Raw genomic sequence first — 14,506 nt, 5'->3', positions numbered from 1 at the left:
ACAAATTCCTTGTATGTGCAAACATACTTGGCAATAAAGCTCTTTCTGATTCTGAAAAGTGTAAAGAATTCAAAAACCTGAAGTGTTTGTCATGTTCTGACCATAAAGAATAGCTTAAAACCACATTTAATGGTCTGGTTTCTCCGATTTTCACTTAAACTTTATTTATCGAGATAATTATCAATATCGACTGTTCTTCACAGAAAAATTTCATTGTGATATTTTTTTTGGCCAGATCGCCCAGCCCTATTTCCAGATGAACACTTACTGGACTGAAGCAGCTTTTAGAGAAATCAGTGCGTCTCAAATCTGATCCTCAGGATCTTTTGAGGAGCACTTATTTGTTCATCTCTCAATCATCACTGCATTGCATTATATGTTTGGATCATTTCAATCTCATCTTACGGAGACAGATTACTGGAGATATAGAGTGACGACTGATATTCAAATCATTTTATGTCAGTATCTGCTGTACTGTTATAAAGATCTCACTGATTTACATTACAAGCAGCGGAATTTCAGCATATAAATATCAGCATCTGAACCAAAATGAATATTTTTGCTCAGTCTCCGAATAAAACAGTCGATAAAAAAGCCTGATGTATCAAATATGACTATGTGAGGCTTCACATGGTTAAAGGCTTTAAAGGTCCACGCAGCGTTATTCTATGTGCTGACGTAATTTCAACTGAAACTGGAAGACAGGTCGGGACATATCTAGCAGCTCCACCCCCTTTTTTAAATAGACAATAGCGTTTTGTTTATATCACAGCTTGGGCCAGAGTCTTTGAGCTTGGTGAAGCCGCATTTGACAGCGTATGATCGTCATAGTCTAATAGATTAGCCTTTAGATTTAATATGAAACTATTACTAAATCAAAGCAGTGATTATAGTGATGATGAGGATGTGTAGTTTGAAAAGTGTGTCATCTCTTCTACTTGTCAGTGCCGTTAAACTGTTTCTCCTCCTGATCTCATCCATATCGCTGTAAAATAAAGCATGGGTCCGATACGGTTTTGTGGTCTGTGCCAACTTGCGCATATGATCCGCTTCGGATTCTAGAGAGCATTTGACTGGACAGAAAGTCTGACGAGAAGCCGAAGTGCAGGGTGACGTCATCAAAACTGCTGATCCATATTGGAGGAAGTGAGAGACTGTAGGTTTTGAATGCTAATAAATGAGGCATCTACTGTATATAGCGCTTTATTGTGTACTGCAGTATCATGAGGGGGTCTCTCCTCAACCACCACCACATATCTTTTAAATGTGAATTTTGTCATTGTTTTGGAGCACACTAGCTTCTAGATAACCTTAAGGCCAACATATTTTTGATTTCATGGGGACTTTAAGGCAGCGCTGCACAATGACAGGTGAACTGTGCCTTTAAGGGCGGCAAACTGAATCTATTTCTGCATGTGCAGTACGTCATTCTGAAGATGAAACATTAGAATCATGAACCAGTCAGCTGAGAGCAGGCATCAGTGTTTTGTTGATGGTTTTGATTGTGTTTGTGTGGTGTGAATGAGGAATCCGCTCTCACTCCACCCCATGTGCGTCATTCCAGCACTCTGATAATTACAGCTATTCAAACTGCAGATGTGTGCAAGGACGACACAAACACACCCAGACCATGACATGAAGAGAAAGAGAAGCACGTACTGCGGATCTGCCGCTTGATTTCCTTGGTGGGGTCCAGCCAGCACTGCAACACAGAAACACAGAGGAGTCAGTAGAGCAGCTGCATGGCATGACCGACACAGCATCCAGAGACTGTGATCCTGAGCTCAGACTCACACTTCTCTTCAAGAGAGCTCACGATGCAGTCCTCAAACATATCACTACCTGAAGCCAATATTAGAATTATTTAATATGAGCTTATTTCTGTTACACATTTCTTCATTTTGGCGATGTGCACTTTGTGTGGTAACGTCTTTAAAAATCTTGGTTAATTAATAGTTAAATAATTTGCTATTTTCATACATATAGCTCATGTAAACCATGATTTCCAGAATTCAGAATCATGGGATCCAGTAATAAAATGCATTGTATAAGGAGAAATGTCACTTAATTTGGCAAGATTTGGATGAATAAATCAAAAGTAGGACCGTACATTTCATTAAATTGTTATATGGACTAGAAGCGTCTGTGAATAATAATAATAATGATAAATTAAAAATGAATAATTATAATATTAAAACCTTTGATATTGGCTTTCTCAAGCCATTCTCACACCATTTTGTCTACAGTTAAATGTAAACAATAAACGTCTGATGTGCAGCACTTTGTTTACCAAAAAAAGATTAAAGGAATGGATCAAAGTTGATTAGATTGCATTTGTAAAAATTACATTTGTAAAATTAAACAGAATTTCTGATTCAAATGTTAATACATTTATAAATGTAAAGATACTAATCAATTGAATTCATAAAACTTATTTAATAAACATCAAAACCTAATTAAACCATTAAAACAGAAAAATTAAAACCTAAACCACTGAAATTAGATCAAATAAAACTGAATTTGAGAGGGGGGAAAAAAATAAACCGATTTCATAGGGCCCTCCTAAAGTGACTCAGAGACATGTGTCTGAAACATCTGGCCTTGATTACTGGCTCAATCAGCTGCACTGGATGACTGATAACAGAACTAGAAAACAACATGCCTGGCCAAACCCATGATGCATGACGCTTTAGCTTAACTTCACACTTCACCACCAACACCAGTTAAAGGACTAATGTGAGTGATGTGCTACTGATCACAGCACACGCAGTCTTGTGTTTGACACCAGCACATCAGTATCAGTGTGTGTTTGGTTTCAGAGCTCTGGAGGAGAGCTAGTGACGATGAGATCACACAGGATAGACAACTTCACCATTAAAACTCACGAAACATCATTCCAATACAGCGCATGAGGCATACGGATTGCTCTTATGATATAGTTCTGTTGTTTTTGTAGTTAATGCATCTGGCAGGTTTAGTTCAGCTCATGCACTGAACATGAATCGAACCCATGGCATTGATAATGTCAGTGTGTGTCTGATGTTTCCATCCGTGTCTCATGTGTGAACTCACCCTCTGCTCAGCGTTGTCTTTAAAGCTCAGGCCGAAGTAATCCTTCTCCAACAGATTCAGCTGCTCGCAGACCTGAAAAAACAGGTAATGGCCTTTCGCCCGTTTCTGGAGAGACAATAAAGAAGAGGAAAGAAGTGAACACACTTTACAGTACAGACGTACACTAACAGCTGAACTCACCATGGAGTATTTGGACATTATTTGTTAAGAAAGTGATATATATACACATCACATCACACAGATCATTCTGTCATAATTTACTCACTCCCAAGTTATTCCAAAGTAAATGGGGTCCAAATCAACAATGGGCTCTATCACAGACTTTCACTGTATGGACCAAAAACAAAAACAACACAATGGGACTTTTTGTTTTTTAAATTCCATGGATAAAGATGATCAGGGTTGGAAGAATGTGATGGTGAGTAAATGAGGACAGAAGTGTCATTTTTGGCTGGTATTTCAAGCATTCCTGTAAACGCCAACGCGAGTCTGAATGGTGACTGTGGAGTCTCCAAGACGCTCTGAAGCGCCACACACAGACGCGGGGTTATAATGGGCCTATTGGAGCCGCTGGACACAGCAGACAGTCGGTTGGTGTGGATGGCGTGACTGTGTGTGTGTGTGTGTGTGTGACTCTTGAGGAATGAGAGGCTGCTTCGAGCTCCTCTCCAGACACCAGGAGCTTCCAGCATTAGTCACTGAGGAACATCTGAAGACAGAGAACAGCGCTGCATTCATCTGTCTGCTCCAAATACTTATGCACAGTTTTTAACCAGTCGAGGTTTCTCACACCAAAAATATTACATCTATAGGATAAGTAGGAAAGTAACTATGACAGTGCAGTATCTGTTGTCTTGAATATTGTTAGAGCAGAAAATAAAATAACCTGAAACACAACTGCTTGTGATAATGTCACATTGCAATACCAAGGGTTACATTATTTTTCTGATGGATAAAATTAGAACATGACAGGAAATGTATCTCATTCAGTCAAACTGACAGATAAGGATTTTTTTAGTGCAACGCTATTATTTGAAATGATTTGTTTCAGTCCTTTTGAGTCAAAGATTGGTAATTTAATACGCAGTAGTCTAGAAACAAATGGACATGATCGTGACATTTGTGTTACTGTTCCTTTAAGACTTGGACAGTATGTTTAAATGATCATGTTATGATTGTTGTGATGTGTGTTTTTCAGTTTGGTTTCAGTAAAGAAGAAGTGCTGAGTTGTGAATGGTACTTTATCTCACAGTACTGTAAAACAGTTTTCTTCTACATGGAGCGGTTGAGATCACATGTAGATGAACACTTTATCTCACTAAACTCCCTGTTGTCAGACACTTCTGCTTATGGAATAAATTAGGAATGGCTGACAACAACATCTGATGCTGCATCCATGCCAGGTTTCAGTGTAAGTCTCGTATCAACTACACGCACATAAACAAAAACAGAGAGTGTGTTTTAATCTGTCTGGTTATGACATGCCACACAAAACACCATAAGCTGCTGTTATGGATGCAATTACACAAACTAATCCCAGTGTTCACTCACAGCAGATTTACTGATGAGTGATCAGACGTTACGCTCCGTAAACTCTGCAGACGCTGCTTCAACACACACAAAAACACACAGCTCATGGATTTCAGTTTGCAGTGGGTAGATAGTGGCTGTTCCTGCATTAGTGAAGTGCATCAGGTGAATGGCGAGAGTAAACGAACACTAGTCTATCACACACAGTATGGCCACAGAAAGCCGCAGGTGCTCATGGGTGGAGACGTGCGCCCATAGTGTCGGCACAACAAACCAGAGCCAATAACATCCACAGCTGAATCTGTGAGGCAGAAACATCACTTGTGTTGCACAACACACACGAGAAAAGCATGAATGTCAGATGATCCTCATCTAGAGTGAAGGAAGTGACTGTGTGGTAATAATTTCACCACAGTAAAGTGCTGCTAGCCATTAAACCGTGACAACTAGGATGATGAAGATATATGGATGAACATGGAAATAAAGTGCAAGAGATGTGTGATATTAAAAAGAGTTATTAAAATCACAATACGCTCCTGTAGAAAATGAAAACTCAATTTGGAAGCTGAACTTGAAACGCTAATTCACAAACAATGATGTCAAAACGCATTTCTTGGTGAGTAGCCATGTAAACTAAGTCTTAAGTGAATGCAAACAGTTGGGAGAAAATCTAAATGCTTAGTCTGTTAATGCAATGATGATTGAGAGATGAACAAGCAAATGTTCCCCAAAAGATCCTGAGGATCAGATTTGAGACTCTAAAACATGATTGATGGAGAATCAAGTAAAGCTGAGCTGCTTCAGTCCAGTAAGTGTTCATCTGGAAATATGCAACAACAACAAAAACACCCCTCCATGAAAACACAAGCAGCGACAGGATCTCTGCACTTACAGCATTAAAAACACAACGCCATATGCTTCCTGCTGTTATATAGGTCACTGCGCTCTGATTGGCTGAGAGTTCCTGTCCATCATCTATTCGCTCTCAAGAGAGAGTCAGAGACTAGATAGAGTCAGTCCTGCCGTCAGGACAGAAACACAACAGATGAAGTGGCAGCGCTCCTAACATGCATCCGGGGTCGTTCAGCCATCCTGAGAGCCCTCATTGTCCCCACCGGCCCCAAAGAGCATCACGTCTGGAATGCTTTGTGTGAAGCTGCGGCTTATGCGTCCCGGAGAGAGTGCCGCTCATCTCTGAGCAAACATGCCACCGTCTCGTGCATGAATACACTAGGACAATAGCGCTTAGTGATGCCTCAGCACTTTCCGGTGACAGGACAAAGGAGAGGCTGTTCAGAGCTCGCAGAGCGGCCAGTAATGAAAGCCCAGCCCTTCACATCCCAACACTCACCTGCACTGCATCGGATCATAGCTTCTCTTGTTCAGATGACAGACTTACTGTCAGCGATGAGAAGCCTCCACAAAGCACACGTCTTTAACACTCTTTACATGCCATTTAACATCATTTAATAGATTATTCTAAAGAACTTTTAATTATTTTAAATATTTTACTAAAATATTAGGTGTAATAATTAAACATTTTTTAAACATACCATGCTATCAAAAGCTCCTGTGTGTATCAGTGTTCTGTGAAGACATCTGGTGCTCTGTGAAAGTTTCCATTTACAGCATGTGTGTGTGTGTGTGTGTGTCTGTGTCTCTCTCTCTGTGTGAGTGTGTCTCTATGTGCAAGTGTGTGTGTGTGTGTGTGTGTGTGTCTCTCTCTCTGTGTGAGTGTGTCTCTATGTGCATGTGTGTGTGTGTGTGTGTGTGTGAGAGAGTGTGTCTCTATGTGCAAGTGTGTGTGTGTGTCCAGATCCCAGCAGCAACAGCAGACAGTGAGGGTTGAAGCTGTGGGGGTGTTGACAGACCCCCAATAATCTGACCTTCAAAACTCTGAACACACCCACCAGATCACTGCGGGGTCAGAGGTAATCGCACGCATCTGAACGCTCCTGTCAGCACAATGACTCATCCTATTACAGCTCTACTTCTCAACACACACTCCTTCTGCAACTCCGATTTCATTTTATAATTATATATTATATATATATATATAAATATATATATATTATAAATGCATATTATATATAATGCGTATACTTTATTTGTTGAATATCTTGTTTGTCCATTGAAGGATCCATATATCCATGCGTTACACATCAGTGTGGTGCTGGAGACGTGAACCACTGCTGACAGCCTCAGTTATGATGAGTCGTGCTGCTGTGGAGCTGATGATCTTTATATAGACACAAATCCAACCAACACACATATCTCCATCTACACAGCAGGATTACTGTCATCCTGAATTATCATAAAATAAATAGCAGTGAAACACAAACAGACAGACTGCCGCTGATCACAATCAGACCACGAACATGAATTAGGACAGGAAATGGAGTGCGATTAGATTCTGATGTGGACTTTAACATCCATCCACCTCATACAAGCCTCACCGGGTCACTTGTTGTAGAGTAGAATGATTTAACATCACAATGCCAATGTGCACAGACGGACGGACGCGTCTTACCTCCACCTCACAGGAGAACTGGCTGCCATCCAGCAGGGTCACGTGACACACCACCATCTTCATCTTCTTGTTGACTTTGAGTGCTGACAGCACACTCGCCTCGTGCGGGATCACTTGCTCTTCCTCCTTCGTCGTCTCCTCTTTCTCCTGCTTCACCTCCGATTCGCCCTCTTTCTCCTCTCTCACAGGCTGCACACACACACACACACACACACACACGCACACACATACACACTAGGTTAACACACACATGTCGTGTTCAGCTTCTGATCTGCATTACAGTCCCATCACACGCAGGTTTATCTGAGGAGATGATGGCTGAACGATCTGCAGTCAACACCAGAAGCATGAGATGAGCTCGGTGCATCTCAGGACTGCAGCAGTGCAGTAAAGACCACGAGGTCATGCCTGTGTGCGTGAAACTTCTAGCTGTCTGCTTTGAATTCATCCCCTATAAAGGAGCACTGCATGCACATCAGGACAATAATTCAATGATTTTAATTAAGATATTATGTTGATGAAAATATGACAAGAACAAAACCATTGCTTGATGCATGCATCAATATATATATATATATATATATATATATATATATATATATATATATATATATATATATATATATATATATATATATATATATATATATAATATTTATTAAAATTGTTTAAATTAATATATAAAATCTTTGGTTTAAAAAGTTGATTTAATTTAGCATTTTGACATAAAATGTTATTTGCGTGAACTTAAATTTGATCAGAGTGAAAGTGTTTAAAATGAATGAACATGACAAAACAGACTAAACTTAAATGATATTTTTGTCAAAAGACAAAAGCTGAGAAATGAACACTGCGCTCTATCCAGCAGTTCATGTGACTGATTCAGTGCATGATGTAGACAAATGTCTTCTGAGTTCAAACAAATCACTCTCAGGCTGCCGTTCAAAAGTTTGGGGTCAGCAAGATTTGCAATGTTTCTGAAAAAAGTCTCTTCTGCTCACCAAGGCTGCATTTACTTGATCAAAAATACAGAAGCAGCAGTAATATTGTGAAATATTATTACAATGTAAAACAGCTGTTTGCTAAGTGAATGTGTTAAACTGTAATGTATTTCTGTGATGCGCAGCTGTATTTTCAGCATCATTACTCCAGTCTTCAGTGTCACATGATCTTCAGAAATCAGTATAATGATTCAAGAAACATTTCTGATTATTATCAATGTTGAAAACAGTTGTGCTGCACAATATTTTTGTGGAAACTGTGATGCATTTTATTTTTCAGGATTAACAGATGAAGAGAAAGTTCAAAATAACAGCATTTATTTGAAATAGAAATCTTTTGAAATACTGTCACTTGTGATCAATTTAATGAGTCCTTGCTGAACAAAAAAAATCTTCCTGACCCCTGGTAGTGTATTTTATCTACAGACTCATTGATGTATGTTTGTCTCACCTGTGTGTCAGCACTGCCGATAGACTTCTCCTCCTCTGTCTCCTTCTCCTCCGGCTGCACCTCCTCTGCTGTGCTCTCCTCTCTCACCTCCTTCACCTCCTCTGTCTGCTCTGTGCTGGCGGTCCCTGCGCCTCCTCCGTCCGCCTCCTCTTTCGGCTGGCTCGTCTCCTCCTGCTCCTCCTTCACGGCCTCCACGCTCTCCTGCTTGGGCGGCACTGAGCTCTCGCTGGGCTTGTCCTGGCTCTGTGATTTCTGTCGTTTAAGCCATGGAGGCAGGAAGCGGGAGATGCCCTTCTCTTTCTTCTGGCCGCCGGCAGCAGGAGGAGGACTGCTGGGCTCCGGAGACGCAGCCGCTTCCTGACCGCTCTCAGCCTCGGTGCTCGGGCTCTCCTCCTGCACAGCATGCACAATCCTGGACTTTAATCGCTTCTCATTTTGATGAACTGATATCGACTCTTCAATCACAAGAATTCATCTATGATGTTTTCTGTTGATGTGTGAACAAAACTTCACAAAACTTTATTTTGTCTCCTGTCCAAATTACAATAAGCTTTGTGATTTGTAACTTTTGAAATGAAGTATCAGCTTTCAACTTCTGTCAGTTTTATAGCTAAATTAAAAAAATAAACATGTTTTGTCATTCTTTAATGTGTTCTGACAGATCAAGTGACACATGAGCCGATCATCACTTCCTCTTTGCTATTAGTTACATGATCGAACATCAGAAGAAAACAGAACAACTTACTGAAATGAGTCATGTCTCGTGAAATCGATCAGTGTTTTCAACACGGAAAGATGGCAATAAAGCAGCTTGTGAAAATGTCCATAAACTAGCTAGAAAAAAAAACTTTTTTGCTAAATATATGCATTTTATTACATATTCATTATATGTTTAACCTGTTCTTCAATATTTAATGTATGTTTGAATAAATCCATTCAGAAAACAAGCAATGGCATCCAAGGTTAACATGTTTTTATTTTAACAACAACACCTGAAACAATTATTTTGATTAAAAAGTTATTATAATAAATGATATTATAAATTCTTATTACAAATACTGCCTTCATTAATCAGTTTAATTCAGTAAATGCACCACCTGACAGCTTTTACTGTATAGTTTATAGCATTAGTTAAGAGAAACGTACATGTACAGGACCTTAATTGCCTATATATATCAAAATGAATCGATACTGAATTGAATCAAGACTGAAATAGAATCAAATTGCAAGAAATGTTTCTCAATACTCAGCCCTAATGCAGTATTTATTGCACAAACACAGTCGTGTGACGTCTGTTCTGAATGGGTGTCAACGCATGCTCCCTAACAGCCAATCAGAGCGCAGTACGTGGAGGAAAGATGTCAGCTCTACCTGTGTCTGCTCAGCACTGGCCGGGTCGGGTTTGTCGGGCTGGTTTGTCTGCTGCTGGACTTCAGGAGCCTTCTCCGCTTCCTTCTTCACGTTGCTCTCTGATCCCACCTCTGTCGTCATCACGGCCGGCACACTAACACACACACAAACCACAGCTCATCATCGGAGATCAGACCTCCTGAAACATCCTCCACAGACCGAACTAAACCACAAACATTTGCCTTTCAGTTACTAACAATAACAAACAAATGCTATAATACTTTCTATATGGTCTATTAGGGCTGGGCGATATAGCTAAAAAAATTATCAACTATAGAAATGTTTCATATCGTTCGGTATCGATAATTATTGACATTTTTTATAACCTTTTTTAAAAAGAGCAATAGAAAAAAAAAGTAAATTTAAACACTGTATTTTTAAATTACCCCAATTTATTGAGACAATAATTTGTTTTAACAGTCAAACACAATAAAAATTAAACAAATTTCTAATGTTTTATATGCAGATTAAATAGGTCTGAAGGAAACTTTTGTTTTGTCTCCCGAGGCCACAGGAGGGCGCAATGAGCAAAATAATGCAGCACATAATGTCAACGCACGGAAATAGCGTCTATAAAAAAAGCGTGCATTATATCTAAATTAACTCATATAAATCAAATATAATTTCCTAAAATGCATAAACAATTATGAACAAAACAGTATCATGTATTTATGCATTGTTTAATACAAAGAGCCAAACCACCCATCACGCGAATATGCGTTCTGTGAGAATGGCTTGGTTTCGGTTTTAACCCATTCAAGATCTTCTCCGTATTGAGCTTCTATATTTCTCTAATATTTTGAACGAATAACGCAGCAGCAGCGCGTCTCGTGGGCTAGACTAACAAAACATTAAAATGCAACAACGTCACTCACATCATCACTGCATCTTATGACGCACTCCTAACATTCAAATACAAATGTTTATTTTAAATTCGACTAATATTCATTCTTTATTCACAATCTCAAAGGCAGCACAGCACTCATTTCAGCATGTGTTCGTGTTTGTGTGAGCTGTCTGCGTCACTCATAGCACCTGCCTATATCCTACACTATATCGAACATTTTTTATATCGTTATCGAAGATGTACCGTCGCAGGGCTCTACAGTGCGACCATTGCGACTGAAAACTACTGCGTGTGACTATGAAATAATATTTAGGAGCACCTGTGCGACTGACCCGATCAGCATATTTGTGTTTGCGCTGAGGGAGCTTCAAAGGTTCTAATATATGTACGTGTTTCTGCAGCGTTGAGTAATGCATCACAGACATATCCTCTCATTATAACAAACACAGTGTTGACGGGGTGTAAATAAGAGATTCATTGTGCAGTGTAGAGAGCTTCGTTGATTATAATGGAGTTTTGTGAGATCGGGATAAACTAAGGAGTGTGACAGCTTTTAATGATTATTAAGGGAGTTTGCAAATGTGATATTGATTTAATACAACAGTTCATTAAACAAGAAGTTAATATTAAGTGACTTATATTGTCTGACAACAACACAATTGCCTTCACACATACAAGCTTTTCTTAAATACTGATTTCACTTGATTGGTAACTTATTCTTATTCTACTTATTTTTATTCTGTTGTTTTAATTAGAAATGTTAAAAAGCTTATAAATTAATTTTTTTGATTTTGACATAAAAGATGACATACTTTTAATAAAGTTAGAAAAATGCCATTACAAAGGTAAAAACAAAATTCCCTATAAATCACGTTAAGGAGTCAACTATCACCTCGTAATGGGAAGGTTAATTTTTTTATCAGAATTTTTGATTACTGATTAGAAGGTACTCCTAAATTTTTGCCCGTGCTCCTACATTTTTTAAAAAAAGGAGCACAAGCGCTCCTAAAAAGAAAAGTATCCGTAGAGCCCTGTGTAATCGTGGTTATTTTGTGGGGGAAAAAACGGACTCTTCATGTGAACTTGATTAACTATATGAAGTGGTATAAACATACACATTTTCTGCCCCATGTCTTGAATTTGTGATCATTCTGAATGTATTTTAATAGACTGAATCATGCCGTGAAAGTAGGTGTTTGCAGCAGAATAGCTCACTTGTCATGTTTTGTACTTAACTATATCACGTTATGAATAAACTAAACATTTAGAATTTTTACCTCAGGGTGTTTCTTATGAGTTTCTTTATGTGTGCCGTCACGCTCATTTGTTTTGAAGTCTCTCAAAAAAAGATAAACCGAGTGAGCCTCAACAACCTTGATACCAGAAATACATACACTATAGAAGAATCATTCTCGCATTTCCATGCTTCGCTGGTTATTATTATTTTTATGTTTTGTCACTTGTGTTTTAATCAGGTCCGGTCGAGAAAAAAAAAACATTTTAAACTAGCTAGAAGGCTGTTCAGCTGTAGCTCGACCTATATTATTATTGAGAACATTATAAGGTAGTTCGACCTGTTTTCTGCTACTGCGATTCTCTCTGATGATGCAGTAACTACCGCGGAGGAGGAAAAAAAATCTTCGGTCTGTCCAATGATTGTAAACAGTCATTAGGTCCGTCAGACGCAAGATATTTTAGCAGTAATGTGACCAAAAATATTTAAGACCCATTGAATCTGAATTTAAGACATTAAGACTTTTTAAGGCCTTTTATTAGGAAAACGTTATTTAAGACTTTATAAGGACCCGTGGACACCCCGAGTACAAACCTGAGTCAAACTCTCAACTTTCAACACTGTTTTTATGAAGTTTTTGTTTGGTATGTTGTTAAACAACAGTCCCGTCCAGTGAACACACTGTACTTCAGTCCCTCACAACCTCGTTTTCTTCCCCGCCAAAAATGAAACCCAGCACTCTCCTGAATAAGATCTGCTGCACACGTGTGCCTGAATCAATCACACACACCTCAGGGTCATCAGGACGCGCATGAGAACAATGTTCCCTCAACATGGGCTGAAAGAGAAGAGCTGGAGGAATTCTGGGAGTTTGAGATCACACAGCTGTTACAACACACAGCAGAGAGACGTCCAGCTGACCCTCGGCCAGGGGAAAACCACTGACGAAAGCACAGCACCAACACGTCATCATCATCACCTTCATCCTCCTCCTCAAACACACGTGTGACATGAGCAGCCACTGGGTCAAAGCATACATGCAAACGTGAAACATCACACACGCACTACTGAGAGTTTGAGCTCACTATGATTTCATTTTAAAGAAATTAATACTTTTATTCAGCAAGGACACATTCAATTTATCAGAAGTGACAGTAAAGACATTTATAATGTTACAAAGATTTCTATTTCAAATAAATGCTGTTCTTTTGAACTTTCTATTCATCTGTGAATCCTGAAAAATAAATGTATCACAGTTTCCACAAAAATATTGTGCAGCACGACTGTTTTCAACATTGATAATAATCAGAAATGTTTCTGGAGCAGCAGATCAGCATATTATACTGATTTCTGAAGATCATGTGACACTGAAGACTGGAGGAATGATGCTGAAAATACAGCTGCGCATCACAGAAACAAATTAGTTTAACAGATATTCACAAAGAAAACAGCTGTTTTAAATTGCAATAATATTTCACAGTTTTACTGATGTTATTGTATTTTTGATGGCTTGGTGAGCAGAAGAGACTGGTGTGTTTTCTCAGCAAATTTGACTTGCAAATCAGACTGTTTGTTCCTCATTTGTCAATGTCGATAGATGTTTATTACAGCACAGAGAGCACTCACTGTTGTGGGTTTGATGGTGTAGCAGTCATGAAGCCACTGCAGCAGCTGCTCCTCTGCTCAAGATTCAAGACAATCACACTCATGATGGGTTTCAAATCTACATGTGAGTGTCCAGGACAGGATCAGCAGTAGTGCTGTGTTCGATACGACGATGTATTGTCACAGAGATTTGACGATACGAGTATCGATACAGCGGTCTCTGTATCGATATTGTGGCACGTGTGCAGCAGTGGGCCGCGTTTAAATTGAATACAAGAACAACATTTAAAATGGAGTAGAAAAGTGCGAGGTTTCTAAAAAAGAATGAATAGAGCATAATATATAGGCTACAACAAGGTTTAATCTGGCCGCAGAGGAACACAACTGGGTTGCCTGATATAAAGACACGTAATCCCCGACACAGTGCAACCATGTGCTCGCGCTCTCTCTCTACAGAGGATAACCGCGCTTGCTTTCTGAAGACACCGGTAAGCTTGCAGTTTAGCGATCTCCACTTCAATATTCTATTCTCAGAAAAGTGTGATTCATCAAGTGTTCATTTACACGAGAGAGAGAGAGGCTGTGTATGTATGAATTACCACCGTTTTGCCACGTTTCTGTGGCTTTAATTACTTAAGAAACAATGATGTTACCAGCTCCTTGTTGAGAAAGATAATGTAGCTCTTGAGCGATTAAGCTATTTAACTGATAAAATTGCGGGGCAGCGCTAAAAAGTTTGTTGCTGAATGTCTGAGTGCGGCCGCAGCGTGATCTGTGTGAGTGACTGAGCGTGTGTGTGCGCGAGATACAGAAGACAGCACATTAG

General features: G+C 39.3%; 1 protein-coding gene across 10 annotated transcripts in view; it reads right to left on the bottom strand.

Moving 5' to 3' along the window:
- epb41l2 (erythrocyte membrane protein band 4.1 like 2) overlaps positions 1-10,124 on the bottom strand; it is a 56,576-nt gene extending 46,452 nt beyond the window's left edge. For 4 of the 10 annotated variants that reach the window (XM_016244680.1, XM_016244681.1, XM_016244683.1 and 1 more), the window contains exons 1-5: positions 9,956-10,122; positions 8,585-8,977; positions 7,133-7,321; positions 3,073-3,177; positions 1,660-1,702 (exon numbers count right to left, since the gene is read on the bottom strand). In XM_016244680.1, the coding sequence (XP_016100166.1) occupies positions 1,660-1,702; positions 3,073-3,177; positions 7,133-7,321; positions 8,585-8,977; positions 9,956-10,075 (850 nt within the window). In that variant the 5' untranslated portion in view covers positions 10,076-10,122. Of the gene's footprint in view, positions 1-1,659; positions 1,703-3,072; positions 3,178-7,132; positions 7,322-8,584; positions 8,978-9,955 lie in introns of all 10 variants that reach the window. The other 6 variants (XM_016244679.1, XM_016244687.1, XM_016244688.1 and 3 more) reach the window with 4 other exon arrangements.
- Between the last annotated feature and the right edge of the window lie 4,382 nt (positions 10,125-14,506).

This window comes from Sinocyclocheilus grahami, unplaced genomic scaffold, assembly GCF_001515645.1.
Source record: "Sinocyclocheilus grahami isolate Dianchi unplaced genomic scaffold, SAMN03320097.WGS_v1.1 scaffold730.1, whole genome shotgun sequence".
In the NCBI taxonomy this organism is placed as follows: domain Eukaryota; kingdom Metazoa; phylum Chordata; class Actinopteri; order Cypriniformes; family Cyprinidae; genus Sinocyclocheilus; species Sinocyclocheilus grahami.
Note: the sequence above shows the minus strand (reverse complement) of the source record. Positions and strands in the feature narration are given on the sequence as shown.